This window comes from Bos indicus, chromosome 1 (assembly GCF_029378745.1).
Source record: "Bos indicus isolate NIAB-ARS_2022 breed Sahiwal x Tharparkar chromosome 1, NIAB-ARS_B.indTharparkar_mat_pri_1.0, whole genome shotgun sequence".
NCBI classification, from domain to species: domain Eukaryota; kingdom Metazoa; phylum Chordata; class Mammalia; order Artiodactyla; family Bovidae; genus Bos; species Bos indicus.
Window position 1 is genome coordinate 135993687 of NC_091760.1, and position 26260 is coordinate 136019946.

Below are 26260 nucleotides of genomic sequence, written 5' to 3' on the forward strand. Positions count from 1 at the left end.
TAGTTATCTATTTTTATATATGGTAATATATATATATATATGTCAATAATACTATCCCAGTTCGTCTCACCCTCTCCTTACCCCCTGTGCCCACAAGTCTGTTCCCTATGTTTGCATCTCTATTCTTCTCCTGCAAATAGGTTCATCAGTACTCTTTTTCTGGATTCCATATATATGCATTAATATACAATATACAATTTTTACAATATTGTTAAAAAACAATATGTTTTTCTCATTGTGACTTACTTCACTCTGTATAACAGACTAGGTTCATTCACATCACTACAGATGACCCAATTCGTTCCTTTTTATGGCTGAGTATTATGCCACTTTAGAGATCCAGGGCTGGCCATGATATCAGCAATTGTGACTCCCATTTGATCACTAATCTCATATATTACTAATATAAGTAATAAAAAGAAAACAAAACCTCTGATACACTTTGTAGTTACACAGTTGCAGTTCTATATATTAAATTCTAAACTCTAGCACATTTTCTCTAACAGGTCTACATCCTTTCCCAAGCATCAATACAGATATTAGAGGAGCAGTTTTCCACCAAGGTGATTCCTTATGTACAGTCTACTTATTAAATTCGAAACTTGTGGACTGTGAATTGTTCTTATTCTAACTCACAAGGTGGTTCTAACTAGAAAATTGAGATAATCTTTGTTTTTCCTTTGCTAGTGAGCAGTTTAGTTATGAATACCACCATCATTGTGAAGTTGATGGATTCATGAACTACCAGGGTAGCAAAGGCCCAAGTCAGAGGATAGTTAAAAACTAATAAGGTCATAAAGTGCACAGGTGTCTCTTTAAAAATGATTAAAATTCCATGAAACAGAGATGTAACCAAAGATGTAGAAATCATGGACTTTACTTTTGTATATTTCCGTGGTCATAGGTCCCCCCAGAGATGATTGGAAGAGTGTTAGCCTAATGCTTGACTCCTGTGTTTATTCAATTACGGTAGGGCTTCCTCACCTGGCACTAGTGGCATTAGGGGCCAGATAATTCTTGTTGCAGGGTGCTGCCCTGTGCATGTAGGATGTTTATAAGCCTCTCCCAATTAGCTGCCAGTTGTACCCCCTCAACCCTACTGATAATCAAAAACGTCTCCAGACACTGCCAAATGTCCCCTGAAGGGCAAATCCCTCCCCCGCTACCTGCTGCCATTGAGAACTCCTGACCTGCACCATACCACCAGTCTTTGCTGTCTATGACAGCCAGTTCCGGAAACGGTGTCCTGGAGGGACCTGGATGCCTCTTCACACAGGCTTCTACATACGTTTGTAAACATGCCACCCTAACATGCAGGACTAATGGGCTAGGAATGTAAGAATCTCACCTGAGCTTCTAAAAGGAACTCTTGTCAGGGCTGGGGTTATTATTGTTTTTGTATGAGGATTATAAGACTCACCTGAAAGCCCCTGTATAGCCATAGTATCTTTCATTGCTGTTGGGAACACACTCCTTTCCTGTACCCTTCTCTGAGCCAATGCACAGAGCACAGAGACTGGAATTTCGCGGAGATCCAGGTGCACAACCTGCGCTGAAAAATTCATCTGTGCAGAAGGACAAGAGAAAGTCAGCTCTTCCTGAGTCAGTATGAGTGGACTTTATCTAACACAAGACAGGTGTGTATGGCCCAGGTTAGGTAGAACATGCTTATTATGTGACCTGCCATCAACTCAAGACTTGCCAGCCTTAGGCTCTGAAAGCAGAGGAGGCAATGGCAACCCACTCCAGTGTTCTTGCCTGGAGAATCCCAGGGACAGCAGAGCCTGGTGGGCTGCCGTCTACGGGGTCGCACAGAGTCGGACACGACTGAAGCGACTTAGCAGCAGCAGCAGCAGGCTCTGAAAGAAAACTTCACTGAGGCTGGAAATGGTAAGTAACCATTACAATTCAGGTGGAGGAGACTCCATCAGCCTCCCAATAGTGTCATTACTTAAAGAGAGATGAGATGGAAATTATGTGGAAGGTGACTGAAGCAGGTGTAAAATTGAAGGTCTCACTCCCTGAGTTGTGCCATTTGTTTTCAGGTATTTCTTTCCTCTGATATTTATTAGCAGAGCTTTTAACAGAACTTAGAGCTCCAAACTCAAGAAAATTCTGGGGAAATCTCACTCACAGCTCAGCTGCTCTCCCATGGCTGTATAACTGCCAGGAGGCTCAGGAGAGCAGATGTGTGCCCTTGCTGGTGGGGCACAGAACTCCTGAAAGTCGCCTCAGCCACCTTCCTGGCAAACTGATGTCACAGCGCATGTTAATGCAAAAGTGTGATTGCATCTCTGAATCTGAACCTCCTCTCCAATACACACAGGACTTGCCTGGCTCTGTCTTTAGAGGCCTCTCCTTTTAAAGTTGCTACACATATTTGGAGATGGCAGGGGGAAAGTACTCAGGAAGTTAAAGTAAATAAGAACCACGAGGAAACATATCCATGGTGAACTTATGCACAGATTTTAGGAGGTAGAACTAAGGCCACACCTGAAGATATTCAGAGGACACAGAGAACAAACTGATTTCCACCCCTTCAAAGGGGCCTAAGAGCTGAAGCTGCCAAGATCTTAAAGAGACCTGAGAATCCCTTACACCATATTGCCTAGAAAGCTCTGTAGCACGGCTTGTAGCCATCCGCCAAATGGCCATTTCCTCTTGTTTCTCTGTAACAAAGATCAAGTTGGGTTTTTTCTCTTAATTTTTTTCTCCATTAATTTTATATTGAGATATAATTGACATGTGTGTGTGTGTTAGTTGCTCAGTCGTGTCCAACTCTTTGCGACCCCTGGACTGCAGTGTGCCAAGCACATTATATTAATTTCAGGTGTACAACATGATTCACTATTGTGACTATATTGTGAAATGATCACCACAATAGGTCTAGTTAATATCTATCAGCATACAGGGTCAGAAGGCAATGGCACCCCACTCCAGTACTCTTGCCTGGAAAATCCCATGGACAGAGGAGCCTGGTGGGCTGCAGTCCATGGGGTCACTAAGAGTCAGACACGACTGAGCAACTTCACTTTCACTTTCCACTTTCATGCATTGGAGAAGGAAATGGCAACCCACTCCAGTGTTCTTGACTGGAGAATCCCATGGACGGGGGAGCCTGGTGGGCTGCCATCTATGGGGTCACATAGAGTTGGACACGACTGAAGCGACTTAGCAGCAGCAGCATACTGCTGCTGGGTTACATTTCTTTTCCTTTCGTCTAGGACTTCCAAAACTATGTTGAATAAAAGTGGTAAGAGTAGACATCCTTGTCTTGGGGAATGCTTTTAGCTTTTCATTGTTGAGTATGATTTTAGCTGTATGTTTTGTCATATATGGTCTTTATTATGTTGAGGTACATTCCCTTCATGCCCACTTTCTGGAGAGTCTTTATCTTAAATAGATGATTGTTGTTGTTGTTCGTTGTTTGGTCACTCATTTGTGTCCGAATTTTTGCAACCTTGTGGACTATCAGCACTCCAGGCTTCCCTGTCCTTCACCATCTCCTGGAGCTTACTCAAACTCATGTCCATTGAGTCAGTGATGTCATCCAACCATCCCATCCTCTGTCGTCTCCTTTTTCTTCTGCCTTCAGTCTTTCCCAGCATCAGGGTCTTTTTTAATGAATTGACTCTTCACATCAGGTGCCCGAAGTATTGGAGATTCAGCTTCAGCTTCAGCACTGGTCCTTCTAAGGAATATTCAGGACTGATTTCCTTTAGGATTGACTGTTTTGATTCTCCTTGCAGTCCAAGGGACTCTCCAAAGTGTTTTCCAATACCACAGCTCAAAAGCATCAATTTTTCAGTGTTCAGCCTTCTTTATGGTTCAATTCTCATATCCATACATGACTACTAGAAAAACCATATCTTTGACTATATGAACCCTTATTGGCAAAATATGTCTCTGCTTTTTAATACACTGTCTAGGTTTGTTATAACTTTTCTTCCAAGGAGCAAGCATCTTTTGATTTTGTGGCTGCAGTCACCATCTGCAGTGATTTTACAGCCTCCCAAAATAAAATCTTTCACTGTTTCCATTGTTTCCCCATTTATTTGCCATGAAGTGATGGGACTGGATGCCATGATCTTTGTTTTTTGAATGTTGAGCTTTACACCAACTTTTTCACTCTCCCCTTTCACCTTCATCAAGAAGCTCTTTAGTTCCTCTTCGCTTTCTGGCATTAGGGTGGTGTCACCTGCATATCTGAGGTTATTGATATTTCTCCCGGCAATCTGGATTCCAGCTTGTGCTTCATCCAGCCTGGCATTTCCCATGATGTACTCTGCATATAATTTAGATAAGCAAAGTGACTATATACAGCCTTGACATATTCCTTTCCCGATTTGGAACCACTCCATTGTTGCATGTCCAGTTCTAACTGTTGCTTCTTGACCTGCATACAGGTTTTCCAGGAGGCAGGTCAGGTGGTCTGGTATTCCTATCTCTTTAAGAATTTTCAACAGTTTGTCATGATCTACACAGTTAAAGGCCTTAGCATAGTCAATAAAGCAGAAGTAGATGTTTTTCTGGAATTCTCTTGCTTTTTCTATGGTACAGCAGATGGCCATTTGATCTCTGGCTCCTCTGCCTTTTCTAAATCCAGCATGAACATCTGGAAGTTTTTCGTTCATGTACTGTTGAAGCCTTACTTGGAGAATTTTGAGCATTATCTTGTTAGCATGTGAAATGAGTGCAATTGTGCAGTTGTTTGAACATTCTTTGGCATTGCCTTTCTTTGGGATTGGAATGAAAACTGACCTTTTCCAGTCCTGTGGCCACTGCTGAGCTTTCCATATTTGCTGGCATATTGAGTGCAGTACTTTAACAGCATCACCTTTTAGGATTTGAAATAGCTCAGATGGAATTCCTTTACCTCCACTGACTTTGTTCATAGTGATGCTTCCTAAGGCCCACTTGACTTCACACTCCAAGATGTTTGGCTCTTGGTGATAGATCACACCATCGTGGTTATTTGGGTCATGAAGATCTTTTTTGTATAGTTCTTCTGTGTATTCTTGCCACCTCTTCTTAATATCTTCTGCTTCTGTTAGGTCCATACTGTTTCAGTCCTTTATTGTGCCCATCTTTGCATAAAATGTTCCCTTAGTGTGTCTAATTTTCTTGAAGAGATCTTTAGTCTTTCCCATTCTATTGTTTTCCTCTATTTCTTTGCATTGTTCACTTAAGAAGGCTTTCTCATCTTTCCTTGCTATTCTTTGGAATTCTGCATTAAGTTGGGTATATCTTTCCTTTTCTTCTTTGCCTTTTGCTTCTCTTCTTTTCTCAGTTATTTGTAAGGCCTCCTCAGACAACCATTTTGCCTTTTTGCATTTATGCATAGATGATGAATTTTATCAAAAGCTTTTTCTGCATCTATTGAGATGCTCATATGATTTTTATTATTCAATTTTTTAATATGGTACATCACATTAAAATTTTTTTTCTTGTGATGAGAACTTTTAACAGCTACTCTCCTAGCAACTTTCAAATACGCAATATGGCATTAACTATAGTCACCAGGATATGCATTATATCCCTATGACTTATTTTACAACCAAAGTTCATACCTTTTGACTACCTTCACTCAATTTGCCCATCCCCAACCCCTGCCTCTGGCAACCACCAATCTGCTCTCTGCGTCTGTGAGCTCAGGTTGTTTTGTTTAGATTCCACGTATAAATTAGAGCAAATGGCATTTGTCTTTCTCTGCCTGTTTTATTTCACTTATTTCACATAGTATTCCCAAGGTCCACCCATGTTGTTGCAAGTGGCAAGATTTCTTTCTCTTTTATGGCTGAATGATATTCTATCTATACATATAAACCACAGTTGCTTTGTTCATTCATTCATGATGGACACAGGTTCTTCACATATTATGTGTTGTTATGTAAATAATGCTGCAGTGAGCATATGGGTGCATATATCTTTTTGAGCTAGTATTTTTGTTTTTTTCTAGTAAATACCCAGAAGTGAAACTGTTGGATCATACAGTAGTTCTATTTTTAATTTTTGAATAAAAATCTAAATAAAAGATGGCATTTTCCAGCCCCTTTTACAGCTAATTGTGACTATGTACCTAAGTTAGGGGCAATGAGAAGTTAGCTGGAGTAATTGGGTTAGACCTCCTAATTGGCTCCTTTACCTCCTAACAAGGCTCCTTGTTCCTTAAGGTTGCCTGGATCATGGATGTAATGGCAACCATGGGTAACCTTGAAGATGGAGGCCTCATGCTGAGAATAGGGAAGCAGGAAGACAGAGAAGCCTGGGTTTCTAATGACAATACCAACATGGACTTCTGTCTCTGGTCTTTTTCATGAGAGAGAATAGTAAACATATGTTCACTTAAGCCATTATGTGCAACTGAGAAGAGCCGTTCTGATCCACCTCCCAGTCCTGCTGTTCCTTTTATTTCCTTGAAGTTCACTAAACCAAATTGTATTATCATAGAACAAGGGCCTCTTGTACCATACTACTCTTGCCAGTGCGCCTCTTTCCACCCAACTCTGACAACAGCACACTCCCAGAACTCACTCACCAAATTTACAGTTATTAATCTTGCTGTAGAGCAAACCCATGGGGATGTTCCAGCCAGCGGTTCTGTCTACTGCAGTGTGGCAGGACTTCTTGTCTTTCAGATTGTTCCAGTTGATATTAGCATCTGATGTTTTAACCACAGCTACAGCAAGATACCCTACAAGAAAGACACCCCAAAAGGGAGTATTAACACCTCTGGACCCTCCAGAGTGTCTGTCTACAGTCAAACCCAGCCATCATCCTATGGAATAAAATTATCCCTAATCATTCCTTCTCTCTTTGAAAGGGTCTTCCTAATAACTGACTGAAGGGAGATACAAGTCATTCTACGAGGCGGAGATTAATCTGAACTTAAAAAAACAAAACAGTAAGAATACTTAATGATTGGAGCAATGGATGATGATGGACACACTTCCCCAAATGCCTGAAGCTACTGACATAAACCGGCAACTCACCCTCCACTGTGGAATAGCAGAGGAATGGATACTGAAGGATACATGTAACTCCAACATTCTAAACATTAACAATTTTATTAGAAAAGAGTAGTAAATGTGCAATAAACTGTAAGTTTATTATTCTGGTCAGATGTTTTACGATAAGGAGAATAAAGGTTTGCACCAAAATAAATATGCAAAGTGAAACTATCATAATCAAGTTAGCTGCAATCAGTGGCAGTAAATACATGCTGATCTTTAAAACTGGGAATAGAATATAAACTCGTGATTTCAGTTCTCCAATTTAATTAATTCAGGAAATTGTTTCCAATAGAAAAGATACAAATCTTTTTGCTCATTGACTAAGAATGGTTCTATTTTTGGCTAAAGAGCTTGCTTCCTAGTATGATGGGAAGAGGCTGGGATGCTGTAACTGGAAAAAGTGATGAGAACAGATTTGTACACTAATGGCTGGAAATGACCTGCAGGGACTTCAGCATGGGACCCAGAGCCCAAATCTTTGATAAGATTTCCTGTCTTGCTCTTGCCACATCTTTCCAGATCCATCCCAAGCCAGAGTCCTGGGTGACAGCCAGGTTGGCCTGGGTTTCTAGGCTTAGCCCTGGATGGGAGGCTGGGCAATTTCATGTCTCTAGATACCTTCCTTTGTGAGCCTCTCCCCTCAGGCCTACCAGGCACATGTCAGCAAGGTTTCTGGGCTGGTGCTAACTCTTGTTTATAACTTTGCAGTCCTCATGCAATGCAAAGCAGTAGTGGGAGGGTCTGTATTTTCTTGTTGGATGTCAGAGTCTAGACAACTTGTAATCTCTCTAAGCTGTTGTTCCTGTATGCATTCTTAGAAGACGACAAGTCACATCTTATAGGATTAAAAGAGAATTCCCATGGGTGTGGCAAGTGTAATTATCTTGCCAACTATTTTCCTCCTGTGGTTCTTTTGATTCTGAAAATTGGTCTCTTATCTACTTTTGATTTGAATTTAAACTTGCCTATGCTTTCCCAAAAGCAATGGGAATTTATCTTAAACTCATGAAATTACTGATACCAACTCACCTTTTTCTGGTGTGTTCTTGCAACTTTCACCCTCAGTTTCTGCACAGGAAAAAACAAAGTCATTAAACACTCATGTATAGAGTGAAAATTGTCTTCCCCATATGCAGCTCAGAATTATAAGAGCCAGGAAAACTATCCACATATACCAGTTCCCAAAAGGTCCAGGCTCTCTGGATTATGCAAACTCACTTTAGCTCCCTGGCCTCTGGAATTTAGTCCAAAATTTTAAATTTCAACTTTTGCACTCTTATCTATCCTGTGACCATAGTGTAACTCTGCTAACTGTACTTGAATCCCTGCACCAGGGCAACAGAAGTGCGGACTTTGGAAGCAAGAAGATCTGCCAGGAATCCCAGCTGAGAACCTAGCTGTCCTCTGCAGAGGGGTCACTTTCAGCTAGAACTTCCCAGTGCAGTCTCCAACTCCCTTGTTGGAGTACAGTAGAAGGTACGGTAGAAGATTCTCATCCTTCAAGGTAATGAAAGGGACTAGAGATGAGGGAGCCCAGAGCTTAGCAAGTAGGAGGTGCTCAATAAGCAAGAGCTTTATGCTCCCTGTGGCTGAATCAGGCTGTGATTTTGTCTCCTGTCTCAGGTTGTTTTCTTTACCAGAGGAAATGAACCATTGCCCCTCCCACTTACTGTAGTTCTCTGCCAGGACAGGCACCAGGCCACATTTGCCTGCTATGTAGAGGTAGCCTCCGTCCAAGCTCATGGCATCAGCTTCTCCTTTCTGCAAAGACACAACACATCACAGCAGGTAAAAAGAGATCCTCTCCAGTCCCACGTGCCCATCTGGTTGTTTCCTTGAAGCAACCTTGCCAGCACAGGTTGTGAAGAGACAGAAGGCGCTGGTAATGGACCCCCAAAGGATCAGTCAGGCAGACCTGACATGGAAAATAAAAGGCACTCCCATTTTCACCCAAACCATGATGAACTGATGATCAACTCTGGATGATTTGCTTTGTTTCTTCAGGAGCAAAGACCCACATTCAGTCCCCTTGGCCTCTCATAGGCCACGCTGTTCCAGATACACTCACAATACCTTTCTGACATCAAGAATTCTCATTTGTAAGACAAACAAATGGAGTCAGAGACATAGGGCTGTGTCTGTGGCGTGGAGTGCTTTGCCCTGAATCTTGACCTCATTAGCTGAGTGCTATTTCAGTGCTTGGTCAATAAAAGGTCTTTAATGAATGAGTAAAATAAGGTCAAAGGAGTCAAACTGAACTGAACTGCAGTATTGGAAAAGACTCTTGAGAGTCCCATGGACTGCAAGGAGATCCAACCAGTCCATCCTAAAGGAAATCAGTTCTGAATATTCATTAGAAGAACTGAGGCTGAAGCTGAAACTCCGATCCTTTGGCCATCTGAGGTGAAGAACTGTCTCATTTGAAAAGACCCTGATGCTGGGAAAGATTGAAGGCAAGAGGAGAAGAGGACAACAGAGGATGAGATGGTTGGACTTGATGGACATGAGTTTGAGCAAGCTCCAAGGGTTGGTGATAGACTAGGAATTCCGCCTGGCGTGCTGCAGTCCATGGGGTCTCAAAGAATTGGACACAACTGAGCGACTGAACTGAACTGAACTGAATAGAGCTAATAAGCCCCAAATTTCAGAGATGCTTAATTCAATAAGACTGCCACGCTTCCCATTAGGCCTAGAAATATACTTTTCAGGAATATACCCTAAAGGAACAATCAGATATGTGGGAAACTATTTGGGCAAAATGTGTAAGTAGGCAAAATCATGCATGTATGATTCATAATAGCAATGAGACAGGACCAGACTTAATGCTCAATAGCAAGGAAATGGCTCAATAAATTACAGCACACCCACACTCTGGAATAATTATCAACGTTAGAACATCATGTTTTCATGGAAGCAACCTAAATGTCCATCAAAAGATGAATGGATGAAGAAGATGTGGTGCATATATACAATGGAATACTACTCAGCCATAAAAAGAATAAAATAATGCCATTTACAGCAACACGGATGGATTGAGACATTATCATACTACATGAAGTCACTCAGAGAAGGACAAATACCATATGATATCACTTATATGTGGAATCTAAAATATGACACAAATGAATTTATCTACAAGACAGAGACAGACTCACAGACGTAGAGGACAGACTGTGGTTGCCAAGGGGGAGGGGCTGGAGGAGGGATGGATTGGGAGTTTGGGATTAGCAGATGCAAACTATTGTATTAATACATAGACTAGAGAAGCAGCAAGTCCCATTGTATAGCACAGAAAACTGTATTCAGTATCCTATAATAAACCATAATAGAAAAGAAAAATAAAATTTGAATTAAAAAAAAGAGAAAAAAAGAAATGAAAGAGATAGTTCCTCATAAACTTGGTCCCCAGACAAACCACTGTAAACAGGATAGTGTATATTCTTTAAAAAATAAAATACATTTTAAAAGGTCATGTTTTCAAAAAATGATTTTTTCTTTGGGAACATGGGAGCAAGTCATTCTGTGAAAACAAGAAAAAAGCTCCCTAGATAACCTTAGGTGAGAAAAGGGTAATAAATTTCATGCATGATATGAGCCCAGTTAACAGGATTTTTTCTGATTTATAAGGTTACGGTTACTTTTTATGTATTTTCTTATTTATATCCTTCAGTTTTTCAACACTTCTAAAAGCAAATGTGGAATGCCCTTGTGAGCAACAAAGCTAACTTCTACATGCTTGCACAGTAACATGACCTTGTTACACTTGCCACGGCACACCATGGGTCTCAGGCACACTCACTCTGAGGTCTGGCCTCCCTAAGTAGACATAGCTCAGATCGCCCTCCACAGAGTTCTGACACTAGGAAGAAACAAGCCCTTAGGAGTCCTTGAGATTCACAAGCTCAAAGGTCCTGAGGATCCTGTGGGGCTGGGATCCCACAGTGAGGGTGAGGTTCCTGGGAAGCTGCTTTTCATATAATTCCCAGGAACGCTCGCTCAGCCTTGGGGACAGGTAGGCAGCAGTGGCAGGCGTGCTGCCCTGTGGAGGCAGGAGGGACGTACCATGATCTTGGCGATGCACTCTTCAGTGTTCTCTGCTGTTTCACACTCTATTGCCCCGCCACTGAACCCACTCCACCGATCACACTTTGTCCTCTCCTGGTGACCAATTGCACACCACTTCACCATGCACTCATCCTTTGAGGAGTCCGGGGCTAGGACATAAGCAAGAAAACCAGCGATGAGAAGAGGCCCAGATGTGGCTTGCTGATTTTGCTGCTGTCTTCAGGAAGACTCTAGGATTTTTTAGCAATACACAAACAGATTCCATTCAAGGAATTAATCTCTTAGAAACTAAAGGCAGTAACAGTCCCTTGGATGGCTTCTTATCATTTATATTTAACTTAAAATTACTTCTTCTGAAAAGTCCACTCTCCTCCCAACTCCAAGGCACTCTATCACTTCAGGCTGGGGTTATTTTCTCCTCATTTAGAAATAGCACTTAACCATCCAAGCGGATGTTGTATATTTATTCATTGCTTACTATCTGCTCCCTGCAGGAGAACGTAAGCTTGGCCAGGGTGAGGGCCATGCCTGTCTTGTTCTCCATGGCACCCTTAATGCCAGGTTCATGGTCAGTGCGATAAATGTTTGCTGAATAAACAAACACCCACCCAGCTTTCAGACTGGCTCAAGAGGCATTTCCTCAGGGAAACTTTACCTCAATTCTTGGATCTGTTTGTCTTTGTTTTTGCACTCTTGTAGAGCCATGATATTTTGTTCTGGATTTTTGTTTTCTTTCTGCTGAGGAAATCTCTCATTTCAATTGATCATTCAGTGGAGTGACTATTCCTTCAACATTTCTCTTCCCCACTGGTCTGAAAGTTCTATGACAACAGAATCTAATACATCTTTGCCTCACCATTATATGCCCAGCATGTCACACTGCTACTGCTAAGTCACTTCAGTCGTGTCCAACTCTGTGCAACCCCATAGACATCAGCCCACCATGCTCCCCCGTCCCTGGGATTCTCTAGGCAAGAACACTGGAGTGGGTTGCCATTTCCTTCTCCAATGCATGAAAGTGGAAAGTGAAAGTGAAGTCGCTTAGTCGTGTCTGACTCTTAGCGACCCCATGGACTGCAGCCTACCACACTCCTCCATCCATGGGATTTTCCAGGCAAGAGTACTGGAGTGGGGTGCCATTGCCTTCTCCACAGTTTATAGCTATTAATAGTAGATGGTCAATACATGTCTGTTGAATAAACGAGTGTTCAAACACACCTCTAATGACCCAAGGAAATTCAGGAGGAGGACTGACCTGTCTAAAGCTCCAGCTTCACCATGGCACATGGTGACCACAGCACTGGCCGCAGATGTGCTTATTTGTAGCAGTTTCATTCTATTTGACTTACTTTGTACCAGGCTAATTGGCTTCACCAAGTGGGTAGTGGAGCCCTGGCTTATACAAGGGAAGCAATACTGGCATCAATGCAAATTTTCTTCTTTTTGGGTGGGGGGGCCTGCCTTGTGGCTTGTGGGATCTTAGTTCCCCAACCAGGGATCGAACTTGGGCTCTCTGTAGTGAAAGCACAGAATCTTAACTACTTGGCCTCCACAGGGTTTCCAATACGAATAATTTTAAGTGTGAATTTCCTTTAATGTCCTTTGGTGATGTTCAGGTCCATCTCATGATGGCCAGTCATTTATCATCCGTCTAACACTGGGCTGGACAGGCAGGGCAGATGGATTGTTGGGACCAATGTTCAGTACCTGGAAAGACTCTACTCTCCAGTCCCCGCCCTCACCAGGTTATTAGACTCCTAGAGCCACATGATCCTTTCTGAATACTTACGTTTACTTTCTCTTAGATTCTGAAGAGCAGTGACATACTCATATCCCAAGTACAGCTCAAAATCCATCTTAGAAGGAATCTTTAAAAACCCATCAGCAGAGTCCTTAAACAGCAGGTCCTTCCCATGAGGGGATTGGAAAAGCTGGAAATTGTCTGGTTTATCTTTGCCAAAATGTTCCTGTTTGTAGTAAAAACACAGGTCTGAATGGCTACAGCAACAAGAGATGCTGCAAAATGGGCCCAAAGAAAGATTAAAACTGTGAAATTTTCAAGATTCCAGGAGAGAGGGCAGTCAGACCTGCTCTTTCCCACCCAGCACCTTCTCCATTCACAGCCCTTTTGGGCCATATAACAAATATTTGATACCCTGAACTTTTTTCTATGCCTGTCTCCCTGGTTGGATGATAGCTCACTGGGTGTAAGAAACTCAACTTCAGAGGCTGTGTGGTTGCCTTGATGGACAGAGGGGAGGGTTGGACAAGAGAAACTGGCTCGGTTCTGGCATTCTGCTACTCTGGGAAAGGAAGGCTGGCTGTGCGTGCAACTCCCTTTCTGTCAGGCTAAGGGACCTTGGAAAAGAGACCATTTCCTTTCCAATGGGAGAGAAATGAAAGAGAGCAAGAAGGAGCAGCTTCATATCACTGACCCAGAATGTAAGGGTCTGGCAGAAGACAATGCAGGACTAGGCTATGTGCAACTCCAAGAGGGCTTTACTGGGTGGGTGTCTTCATGCAAGTGGATGGTGTGTGGCATGGTCCCTGCTATGTCCTGAACACAGAATGACTTCCACAGTGGCTGAGAGGGAGTGAAGGAAATGCCCAAATCCAAGCAGGGACTGCTAAGCAGGAGAGATGATAGGGGATTTGATACCTGGGCGTGATTGAGAAGTTCCCAGATCACATCCTCCTTGCCGCCCACAGTTCGAGCCACAACCGCATGGGAAGGAACCATTGCCAAGTAGCATTCTTGGTAATTATCTACAGACTTCCGGGTGTTGTCCCCGCAGAGCAGCTCATAGTTCTTCCTGTCTTCTGGGTTAGGCAGGTTGTCTGGGGAGGGAAGCCCACATGAGTCGATGGCAGGTGCCCCCTCCTCTCCCTTGCAACCTCACTGAATCAAGAACTGTGTGAGCGGAGAAGCCAAGAGCGAACAGTGAAGGCCAGAAGGAAACTGACTTGTTCAAGATCCCATAGCCAGTTGTAGGTCAAGAAGCTTCTGATGCCCCGTGCAGGGGTGACGGCCCACATCCCATAAGAAATTTCATCTCCTCAGGCCGACTACAGGATAAGGTCAGCCAGACCTGCTCCTGCTCCTTTGCTATTGCAACACTGGCCTGGTATTCAGTAAGCTGAATGATAGGATGAGGCCCAGGAGTCCAGGTGGGGACCCTATGGGCACACACCTCCTCACAGGTGAACATCCCAGCAGTGGGAAAGGAGGAACGCATTATGCTCACGTCTGACACCTGAGCATGAAGATAAAGAAAAGGAAGGCCCTCTGCTTGAAAGGTCTACAGATTCTTCTCCTATCACCTACCGAATACCGTTGAGTGCTTGACAAAGGCCACATCCCCAGCGCCCTCCATCAGACATCTGTAGAGAGGAGACACATTAGGGAGGTTCTTGCAGGGCAGGCCCTTCTCCTCAGGCTCCAGTGTCTGACCACACCGTCCAGCCTTGGGACAAGGATAGTGCCTGGGGGAAGCCTCCATGGAGACCCACAGCTGAGGAAGCATCATGGAGGGGCTGATCCCCAGGGCATCAGGAGATGTGGGGTGAGCTCATAGGAGCTGGAGGGCTATCACCATGTGCCCCAAAGCATCAAAAAGGTATTGAAGATATTTCAATAGTGAGAAGTGCTTTCAAACTTCTGGTGAAGGATAAAGGCATACTGTCTCTTGAGGGACCCTTTGCTGGCTCTAAAACTTTAGGATATAACCAAGCGAGGAGAGGGAGCAAGAAATCAGCCACATGAGCTGCCTGTGCAGGAACAAAGAGAGGAGGCAGGAGAGAGGCCAGGGCACTGAGCAGGTGACACAGATGCCATGGAGAGCAGAGGGCCGTCACCACAGAGCACCCTGGGCACCAGGGCAGTCACTTCTGGTTCTGCATAATCCAGTGAGAAAACTCTGGGGAGACAGAAAGGGTCCCAGGAGGGGACTTCCTTGTCAACGTCTCATGAAGAGAGTATGCACTGGCCTGGCCTGGAGAATCCCAGCTGTGTCACTGAGTTCCTGGGAGGGTATTAGGTACCCTGGATGCCCCTTTGCAGGCTGGGCTCTGCTACAGGTCAGGGAAGCCCCCCAATCTGAAGACACTGGACACTTAGGAGCCAGGATGGAGAAGCAGCCAGTCTCACTCACTTAAAGGCCCCTGAGTAGCCGAAGTATGGTTCGTGGTTGGAGCAGGCACACTTGTCTGTCCCTTTCCCCGCACACAGTTGACAGAGTTTGGGAAATGATGACTGATCCGCACAGGGGACACAGCTGGCAGAGAAGAAGTTGGCCGCAGCTGCTCAACACAGAGACAGAAATACAGGGCATGAGCCAGCCTGGCCAGAGGCAACTACAGCTCCCAGTCCAGGCTCACAAGAGAGACCCAAACAAAACCAGCACCCCCACAGTTACAGCTTGCCTTTATGAATGTGTGTTTGCACTCAGTCATATCCAACTCTTTACAATCCCATGGACTGTAACACACCAGGCTCCTCTCTTCATGGGATTTCCCAGGCAAGAGTAGTGGGATGGGTTGCCATGTCCTCCTCCAGGGGATCTTCCCGACCCAGGGATTCAACCCATGTCTCTTGAGTCTCCTATGTTAGCAGGCAGGTTCTTTACCACTAGGGCCACCTGAGAAGCCTCTCTTCAAGACTAAAGGTTTTCAAAACGGGACACATTTAACCCCTTCCCTCCTACCTCCTCCCCAAGAACCAGACTGGCATAGGCCTATGTGTCCCGTTGGACTTGGCCTCCAAGACCAGATGGAGGACCCACTCAGAGAGGTGTAGGCCAAGTTCATAGCCAGCAGATGGCCATTAGGAAAGCTCCAGCAGAATGGGGAAATCATCAGCCATGACATGAAAGCATCCCAGGGAAGTGGACAAAAGGGCCCAGGAGCCTTGACCCTGAATGAAGCCCTCTGTTCCCTTCCCCCAGTTCCACAGGACAGCCTCTGGTGGGATGTCAGGAGCTTCGAGGTAAAAAGGACTCTTGACAGCCCCCATTAGCTGCTAATGCAGCAGATTTGCCCGTTTGAAGCAGGGTAATCTCCCACCTCCATTCCCAGAGCCATCACACATCATCACCTAACCATGTCTGAGTGATGCCGGTGTGGCCTGTGTGGGCATCTGAAGAAGAGATTCCTGCTGAGGGTGCTCACCCTCTGGCCCACTTACCTCTCTGAATGGATTCCTGTGGATCAGGCAATTCCTTATAAAGTCTGCCCATGGGGATGTTCCACCCAGCGGACCTGCCAAGGCCTGTGTGGCAGGACTTCTTGCCTTTGAGCTCATTCAGCTTGAAGTCAGTGCCCTTCTTCACCACCGCCACAGCATAATAGTGAGTTTGTGGGTCTGCGAAGGGACAGTGTGGATGAATGACTCTCAACCTGCCCACCAGAGAAGCATTGTTCATTACTACTGGGCTCCTGAGCAGGGAAGGGGTACCCAGAGGTAACATTTATGAAGGACTGGGTCCTAAAGAGGACCGGAAAAAGCCTTGCTAGGCTTACAGGGGAAAGGACGGACCACAGAAAAGACGTTTGTAATAATTCTCCAGGCACACCCAGGAGCAAGGAAGCTATGTGCACGCGTGCCCCAGTGCTCTTGCCTACCCTGGCCTTGCAGGGAGTGTCTGCCTGTACCCTGGAAACTGGAACTGTGGCAACAGAGGCCACATTCCTAACTTTCTCTAAGTATTTTTGTTCCTTACACAGACCCAGGAACAGTTGAGTTGCTCTCAGATGAGATCCAAGGCTGTGGGGGCTCCAGGTACATGCTCCTGTGTGGTCTCTCCCCTGCATGTGGTTCTTGGAGAACTCCTCTTTATTCTAAACCCTAATGGTTCAGTTCATTGCACACAGCCTGCCTAGCAGGTCAGTGTCATGAGCACCAGACGTCAACCAGCCCAAAGCTCCCAGAGACCTTGAGTTGTATCTATGGTGGTTGACAGGGCCCCTCATTCCCCACTCACTCCCCAGTGGGGAAAGCCCATAAGTAGCTAATCTCCATTACCTGCCTGAATGAGACAAGACCCAGTATCTACCAGGAGGGAACAAGGGCTACAAATTACTTCCTGGGTCCGAGGGAGAGCTTACTGTCTTTTGTCCCATGGAACTCTGCCACCACAGGCTTCAGGTTGTTGGGCTTCAGGCCTGCCTCATACACCAAACCTCCATCCAACGTCACAGCATCTGCTTCGTTATTCTGAAAGAGAACAAACCAGAGTTCAGTGAAGCCCTTACCTCCAAGAAAGGCCCACCTATACTTGGGTGTGTGGAAGTGGCTGGTAGTGCTTCTCAGACCTGATGAACCCTCAGCTTGCCCAGAACTTGCGTAGCACCACGGGCTTCAGTTACCTCGGCTTCCCTGGTGAGGGGTTTTGGCCACAATTTTCCTTATTCCTGCAAAGATGGAATGAATCATTTTTCTCTTTTTTCTGGTGAGGAGTCTAGCTACCGGCCCAGAAAACTACTGTGATTTTCAAAATTGACCTAACGTACAGAGGCTTTGCCAGCAGGCCTCCTGGGTAAAAGCTCCAACACCAGACTGGGTGTAGTCCATTCACTCCAGGCTCTGAAGGAGCTGCAGTCAAGGACTGCAGTCTCTCTGCCTAGCCATGCTTTTACACATATTTATATTTCAAGTTCAGGTCCAACCTCTTTATCTTGGGCCTTCTGCTGAGATCGCCCTCAGATGTCTCTGTGGAGAACTCTCAGTGGGGAGGAGGAGACTTGAAGACATCCTTCTCCACTGCAATTCAGTACTTTTCCTTCCTGTCCTGGGTCCATATAACCACAGGAGTCTTTTGTTCAGGGACTGGAGCTTTCTCTGGCTTTAACTTCATTCTTATGCTCTAAACTGACTTGTTTAATGCTCATTATGAGCATTAATGAGTGTTTAGTTCCATTATGGCTGATTGTTCATTTAATCAACTACTCAGACATCATTGTCCAACTCAGCTCCATCTTACACATTAAAAAAGAGAGGCAGAGAAAGTTTAAATCACCTCCCCAGACCACATAACTAGTAAGTCATATAGCTGGGATTTGAATCCATGCAGTGTGGGTTTATTTCTTCCATTACACTGTTACTTTCTGGGTTTTGTTTTGCTTTGTTTTGGTTTTAGTTTTTGCTTTTACTAATTTTCTTCTTTAAACCAATATTTCACTTGAAGTATTATAGATACCTTCCCACTAGGTCTAGAATTTATTTTCTCTCGAAGTGAGATGCATCATCTTTATATAGACACCTCATAACATTTTTATTGCTTTTTTTCCTTGCTTCAAACATCTTTAATCAAAATGACTTTTCCTGAATCCCTTGCTAGTACTCCATAAATATAGTTCTTATGAATTAAATTACAAAGGAGAAACTATAATTCCATAATCTGCATCACGTTATAGGTAAATAACAAGAAAATAGTATTTATAAATAAAATATAATAAAAATGTAAGCCAAAATATATATTTGTTTAGCTGAAACTTTTCTTTCAATGGTTGGAGTTGTTTTGGTTGTTTTATTGTAATAAAATAATGTACCATAAGGTTTATCATTTGACCATTTTTAAGTGTTCATTTCAGTGCCATGTATGGCAACTGAACATGCATGTATGGCAACATGCATGTTGGTGAAGGACTCTTTTATTCCACAACTAGACTCCTTATATGAAGCAATCTTTATGGCTTTCTTGGTATCCCAAAGGTAGGTGAAACCTCCAGAGACTTTCCTCACCCACCCCACCCACCACAGAATAAAAATAAATGAGTAAAAAACAGGGCTTTTCTTAAAGCAGTGAGGTTGGGGCTTTCTTGGCCCAGACACCAGTATCTTGGCAGGAATCACTGGAGCCCCAGGGGCTCAGAAATTAAGAAGTCAAGGTCTAACTCATGTGGCCCTACCTCCACGAGGGCCACAGGGATTCTGAAGGGAACCTGAACCCCCAGGAAGGTGGAGGATTAAAATCAAGCATGACTTTCCAAGTGCAGATAACCAAATGCAAAAGAAGGGAAGCCACGATGCATGGGTATCAACAGGGGCAGCAGACTTAGGCCCTCAAGGACTGCGGAGTTTGGAATGGCCAGAAACAATGGAGAAGAGCTATATATGGGCTTTATGCAAAAAGTGAAGGTCATAATCACAGAGCTAAGCATAGAAAAGGAGATTATCAGGAATAAAAAGAAAAATTAACTCGAACTTCTAGAAGCAAAAAGTGTAATCATTGAAATTTGAAAAGTGAATGAATAGGCAACAAGTTTGATAAGACAGATTAAAATTGAGAATTAGAGAACTGAAAGTTATATCTGAATAATTCATCCTGGATGAATTTGGTGCCCATCTGTGCCAAAAAGAGGTGCAGAGACAGAAGCTATGAAAGAGGGATTAAAAGATATGGAAGCCAGATAAAAGAAAGCCTGACATGTGTCTTCTTGGAATCTTAGAATTAAAAAAAGAAAGAAACAGAAGAAAGACAGTACTTTTTCCAGACCTCCTGAAAAGCATGATTCCACAGATCCAACATACTCTACCAAGATTCCCACAACTGGAAACCTCATGGTGAATCTAGGGAACATCATCAACCAAGGACACGAGAAGTTATCCAGTGAGATGCCTGAAGGAGAAACAGGATGATACCAGACTTCTCGGTGACTACAGTGGAAGTCAGGAAACAGTGGAAATATTTTTAAATAGTGTAAAAGCATCAAACTAGAATTATACACTCAGCAAAATTACCATTCAAGAATAAAGGGGAGACCAGCATTTGCAGAGAAAACAAGCAAGCAACGGAGAGGGTTTAATACCAAGAAATTGACTCTAAAGTATCCCCAAAAGAACACATTTCAAAAGCAAACATTCCAGAAGGATGGTTGGAAATATAAGAAGGAATAGTAGCATGTTCCCTGGTGGTCTAGTGGTTAGGACTTGGCCCTTTCACCGCCATGGCCTGAGCTCCATCCCTGGTTTTATTGTTGTTTTCATTGCTGAATCATGTTCGACTCTTTTCGACCCCATGAACTATAGCCTGCCAGGCTCCTCTGTACATGGAATTTTCCAGGAAAGAATACTGGAATGGATTGCCATTTCCTTCTCCAGGGGATCCTCCCCACTGAGAGATCAAACTCTCATCTCCTAAATTGGCAGGCAGATTCTTTACCACTGAGCCACCAGGGAAGCCCCAATCCCTGGTTGGGGAACTGAGATCCCACAAGTCACACACCATGGCCAAATTTTTTTAAAAAGCTTAAAAAAAATAAAAAAGAGAAAGAAATGGTAAATAGATTAAATGGCAAAAATGTAGATAAATCCAAATTTCTCTGTGTGTCTTCCTCCCTCTTTCTGAACTTTTGGGCACATACACAAACTTACACTGATGATGCTGTGAAAGTGCTGCACTCAATATGCCAGCAAATTTGGAAATTTCAGCAGTGGCCACAGGACTGGAAAAGGTCAGCTTTCACTCCAGTCCCAAAGAAAGGCAATGCCAAAGAATGTTCAAACTACTGCACAATTGCACTCGTCTCACACACTAGTAAACTAATGCTCAAAATTTTCCAAGCCAGGCTTTAACAGTAACGTGAACCATGAACTTCCAAATGTTCAAGCTGGATTTAGAAAAGGCAGAGGAACCAGAGATCAAATTGCCAACATCCGCTGGATCATGGCAAAAGCAAGAGAGTTCCAGAAAAACTTCTATTTCTGGTTTATTGACTATGTCAAAGCCTTTGACTGTGTGGATCACAACAAACTGTGGAAAATTCTGAAAGAGATGGGAATACCAGACCACCTGACCTGCCTCTTGAGAAATTTGTATGCAGGTCAGGAAGCAACAGTTAGAACTGGACATGAAACAACAGACTGGTTCCAAATAGGAAAAGGAGTACATCAAGGCTATACATTGTCACCCTGATTATTTAACTTATATGCAGAGTACATCATGAGAAACGCTGGGCTGGAAGAAGCACAAGCTGGAATCAAGATTGCCGGGAGAAATATCAAATATCAGATATGCAGATGACACCACCCTTATTGCAGAAAGTGAAGAAGAACTAAAGAGCTCTTGATAAAAGTGCAAGAGGAGAGTGAAAAAGTTGGTTTAAAGCTCAACATTGAAGATCATGGCATCCAGTCCCATCACTTCATGGCAGATAGATGGGGCAACAGTGGAAATAGTGGCAGACTTTATGTTTTTGGGCTTCCAAATCACTGCAGATGGTGACTGCAGCCATGAAATTAAATGACACTTGCTTATTGGAAGGAAAGTTATGACCAACCTGCACAGCATATTAAAAAGTAGAGACATTACTTTGCCAACAAGGGTCCATCTAGTCAAGGCTATGGTTTTTCCAGTAGTCATGTACGGATGTGAGAGTTGAACTATAAAGAAAACTGAGCACCGAAGAATTGATGCTTTTGAACTGTGGTGTTGGAGAAGACTCTTGAGAGTCCCTTGGACTGCAAGAAGATCCAACCAGTCCATCCTGAAGGAGATCAGTCCTGAATATTCATTGGAAGGACTGATGTTGAAGCTGAAACTCCAATACTTTGGCTACCTGATGTGAAGAACTGACTCCTTGGAAAAGATCCTGATGCTGGGAAAGATTGAATGCGGGAAGCTATGGGGACGACAAAGGGTGAGATGGCTGGATGGCATCACCAACTCAGTGGACATGCATTTGGTTAAACTCCGGGAGTTGATGATGGACAGGGAGGTCTTGCGTACTGCACTCCATGGGGTTGGAAAGAGTCGGACACAACTGAGCGACTGAACTGAACTAAACAAACTTACACATGCATACACACACATACTTAGTTATATAATATGTATGTATACTGTCAAGAAATACATGAAGTATCTACATTCCAGGGTTAGTTAAGAAAAGACAGACATAAAATATCAATATAGTCCAGAGTTCTCTTTCTGTTTCAGAAAGAGGTGGGGGGGGGGTTAAGATTATTTTACTGTTAACTCTTTGTTAAGCTAAAATTATACAGTAAAAATTTAAGGGAAGTCATTAAAGAATATAAACAAATTGTTTAAATTTACTTTCAATGGGGGAAAAGTGGAATAAAGGGAACACAATCCAAATGAACACACACACCTGCAAACTCAATTTTTAAAAATCAGAAATCTGGGGGAAAGTAGGACTATGAGAAATAAAAAGTAATATGGCAGAAATAAGTACAAATTTATCATTAATGAAAGCAATAATTTATTAATGGTTTACGTTTACCACAGAAAATAAATGAGATTACCAGATTTCATTAATAAACACAATCCCCAGCAACATACCATTTTCATAAGACACACCTGAAGGATAATCATACAGGAAGTTGAAAATAAAGGAATGACATAGACACAGAAGGACAATCCTAGTTAAAAGAAAGTTAATGTAGTATGTTAATATCAGAGAAATAAACTTTAGTTTAAAAGCACTTCCAGAGACAGTGATTAATTTATAATGACAAAATATCAAAATCACCAAGAATTATATGAATTATTCTATCATATACGGCTGCTGACAGTGGAAATTTGAATAACCACATTGCATTTGCTTAAAAACCCAAATACATTTGGCATTGTTTTTGAAGTCAAATACTCACACATCCCATGGCACAGAAAATCTGTTTGTACATATATATTACAGAGAAACTAGTAATATTTGTGTACCAGGAGATTTGTATTAAAATATTCCTCAAACCCGGATTAGAATAACAAAAGCCTAGAAACAATCCAAATGCCTAATGACCAGAAAAGAAAAAATAAATTGTGTATACTAACACAATGGGCTTTTGCAGAGCTCTGAAAATGAATGAACAATAGCTGTATTCAACAACATGGGTGAAATCCTAGTATAACGTTGAGGAGGAAATAGCAAGTATGAGAAGACAACACACAGTAATGACATGTTTATAAAATATTTTAAGAAGCAATACTATGCAATCATCCACATATACCTATGAAAGTGAAAGTGAAGTTGCTCAGTCGTGTCCGACTCTTTGTGACCCCGTGGACTGTAGCCTACCAGGCTCCTCCGTCCATGGGATTCTCCAGGCAAGACTACTGGAGTGGGTTGCCATTTCCTTCTCCAGGGGATCTTCCCAACCCAGGGATTGAACCCTGGTCTCCCACACTGGAGGCAGACGCTTTAACCTCCGAGCCACCAGGGAAGCCCAATATATACCTATACAAGTCTTTAAATAAAAAGCAAGAAAGTTTTGGGATTTTGTTTGCTCTGGATAGGGAAGCACATGGATAATTCTAAGCAGGGTCAGAGGGTTACACTGCTCCAAGTGATGAAGTTCCTGTAGAATCCATGCTGCCACACAGTAGCCCTAGAAGTCAGCTACTGGCAGTGGTGAAGTTTTGAGAACCTCTGGTAGGTTTGTGGATAGTATTACTTCATATTATTAATGTATTTTAAAACAAAGAGGGGTATGCATATACCAAATCTGAAAGTCAGTCATAAATCAAGAGTTATAATTAAGCCTGGATGGTAACTGAGGTTCAGTACACACACACACACAACAGACCAGTTATTTATACCAAAACACTGATTCCTTCAGTTACTCATGCTCCATCTGACTGAGTCTATGTCTACCCCTCACTCCTTCCAGTCTCCTGCTTGCTCTGCTCCAGTCACTCTAGCTTCCCTACAGAAAATCAAACAAGCCCAGCTCTCTACTGTCTCAGGTCCTTTGCACATGCTATGGTTCACTACCTGACATATTCAACCTGTAGCTTTTGGCAGGCTTACCCATACTTATCCCTGGGGTCTCAGATTCATTGCTCCCTTTCAGGGAGATTATCACTGACACCCAGGCCAGAGCAAGTTTCCTCTGAAAGTTCTGTTTCTTTTCCTCCATTCTACATCACACAATTTGAAGTTTCATGTCTACTTGTTTGCATGTTTTTCTTCTCTCCTGACTGGACTGTACTACTCCTACTCAAGAATCAGGACCATGTGTGCTTAAAGTCACTGCTGCAGCCCCATTGCCCAGCACAGGGTCTGATCCATGTTCAGATGAGCAGGAACAATGTTGAACAAGTATTTTGGAAAACCTAGAACAAAAGGATCAGCTATCATCTCCAATCATGACAATGTATTCCTCTTCCTTGTGCGTATCATTCGTCTACTTCTTGTGATGCATCAAGAACCTCCAAAATAGTGTTACATGGTCATTTTGATAGCATGCATTTCTTCTCTGAGTTCAGAGAACTTAGTGGGTCAAAAATAGTCCTCTTTTAGAGTATGTTAGGAGAAGGCAATGGCACCCCACTCCAGTACTCTTGCCTGGAAAATCCCATGGACGGAGGAGCCTGGTAGGCTGCAGTCCATGGGGTCCTTAAGAGTCGGGCACGACTGAGCAACTTCACTTTCACTTTTCACTTTCATGCATTGGAGGAGGAAATGGCAACCCACTCCAGTGTTCTTACCTGGAGAATCCCAGGGACAGAGGAGCCTAGTGGGCTGCTGTCTATGAGGTCGCACAGAGTCAGACATGACTAAAGCGACTTAGCAGCAGCAGCAGAGTATGTTATATGTTGCTTTAAGCCATTAAAGATAACTGCTTCTATTTTCAGTTCTAAAATGATTTTACTAGCACCAGGGGCTGACTGTTCCACACATCAGTCTCCTACCTGTGAGTACAGAATCATTCCAAATGACAGGGAAGAGCAAGTATGGATTTTCTTCCACTCTCTTTTAGGTGGCAGTGACTTACCGAGATAGCCTTGATGCAATCCATGTGTGAGGTTTTCTTCACACAGGAGACAAAAGGACCACTCTCCAAGATACGAAGCACATTTTCACGAAAACTGGCACACTTATTGGCCTCATGAGTTGAAATGGTGCACCATCTCACAGTTCTCTCGGGGTCCGCCAGACACAGCCCTAGGGGAGAGATGCCAGAGGTCCCTGTGTCAGTGGGAAGGACGGCAGCAGCCTCTGGAGGGTCATGGAGGCCACTTCCTCTCCATTCTCTCCTGTTCACCCCACTCCTGTCCATGAACAACAAGGGCAGAGGTTCCACTGCTTTCTGAGTCTGGGGACAAGTGGCAGGTATTCTTATGGCCCCTTAGTTTCCCACTGACCAGCATGTGCTGATCAGAGGGATGCTGGCTTGACTGTTAGCTCTCAATTGGCGACAACAACCTGTTCCTCTGTGTTCTCTGAGCCTCCTGCATTCACCTCATGACGTGTGGCCTGCCATGGAATACAAACTTCCACATCCACGGGGGATTTTTAGTTACATCAAGCTGTTGGTTCAATGCTATAACTCTGGGCAGCCAGCAGGGTAGGAATTACATTTTCTACTAATTAGTATCTTTCAGAGAGTGATGCTTTACCCAAGGTTACCTAGCTCCTTAATAGCTGAGTGGTCTAGAAATCAGGTCTCCAGACTTTGGTCTCTGCCCAGGTAACAAAAGAAGATAACATTCTGAGTTGTTTTCCACCTGCTTGGCCAGAAGAAAGGGGTAAATGATTGATGAGGCAATGAATTTGCCTGTAATGCTCATCTGTCATCCTCTGTTCTAGGAAAAACTAGAAACTCCACATATTCAATGTTTCTCTGTTTTCAAAGACCCCTCCTTCAATTTCCACAATTAGGCCTTTGGACTGTCACTAGGAGAAGCTAACGCCAGCCATGTCTGTGAATATCAGTCCCCATGGTTGCAGATGTGTTGTCCCCATGATATGAGCGGTTGGCACTCTCCCCAAAGCCCTCTGTCATCTCCTCTCTGTGGATCAACAGCACAGGGCTGACTCAAAGCTGATAAATATCTATGATGCACGAAGCAGGAGATGGGGAGGGAATGGTTCTCCAGAATAGAAAAAGAGGGGCCACAGGAAATTTACTCCCCCAATCACCCTTGACCCCATCTCCACCCATGGGGTATCGAACCAGGCAACAAGGGGTCAGTGGCAGACTTTGCCAAAACCACTCTTCCAGAGCCTCCCCAAACCATCCCTCCTGAGGCCCCAAAGACAGGCGTTTGTCCTCAGTCATGCATTTACCTTCCACAGCCTTGTGAGATCTTCTGAGGTTGGGAGGGGGAAGGGTAAAGTAAGGTGGGGCTTACTTTTTCAGGAGAGTCAAATAACTAAACACAGAAGGCTCCAAAGGTAAGATAAAGGCACCACGAGTGACCAGCAGAAGTTAGAGGACAAAGGGGGCC

At 43.6% G+C, this 26260-nt stretch overlaps 1 protein-coding gene across 1 annotated transcript in view; it reads right to left on the reverse strand.

Annotated features, from left to right (window-relative positions):
- LOC139184546 (serotransferrin-like) overlaps positions 1 to 26260 on the reverse strand; it is an 85858-nt gene that overhangs the window by 58845 nt on the left and 753 nt on the right. The window contains 12 exon segments of the mRNA XM_070794654.1: positions 1421 to 1565; positions 6539 to 6694; positions 8043 to 8081; positions 8684 to 8774; positions 11076 to 11227; positions 12868 to 13045; positions 13738 to 13916; positions 14404 to 14459; positions 15230 to 15377; positions 16261 to 16437; positions 17181 to 17289; positions 24805 to 24974. Coding sequence (XP_070650755.1) covers positions 1421 to 1565; positions 6539 to 6694; positions 8043 to 8081; positions 8684 to 8774; positions 11076 to 11227; positions 12868 to 13045; positions 13738 to 13916; positions 14404 to 14459; positions 15230 to 15377; positions 16261 to 16437; positions 17181 to 17289; positions 24805 to 24974 — 1600 coding nt within the window.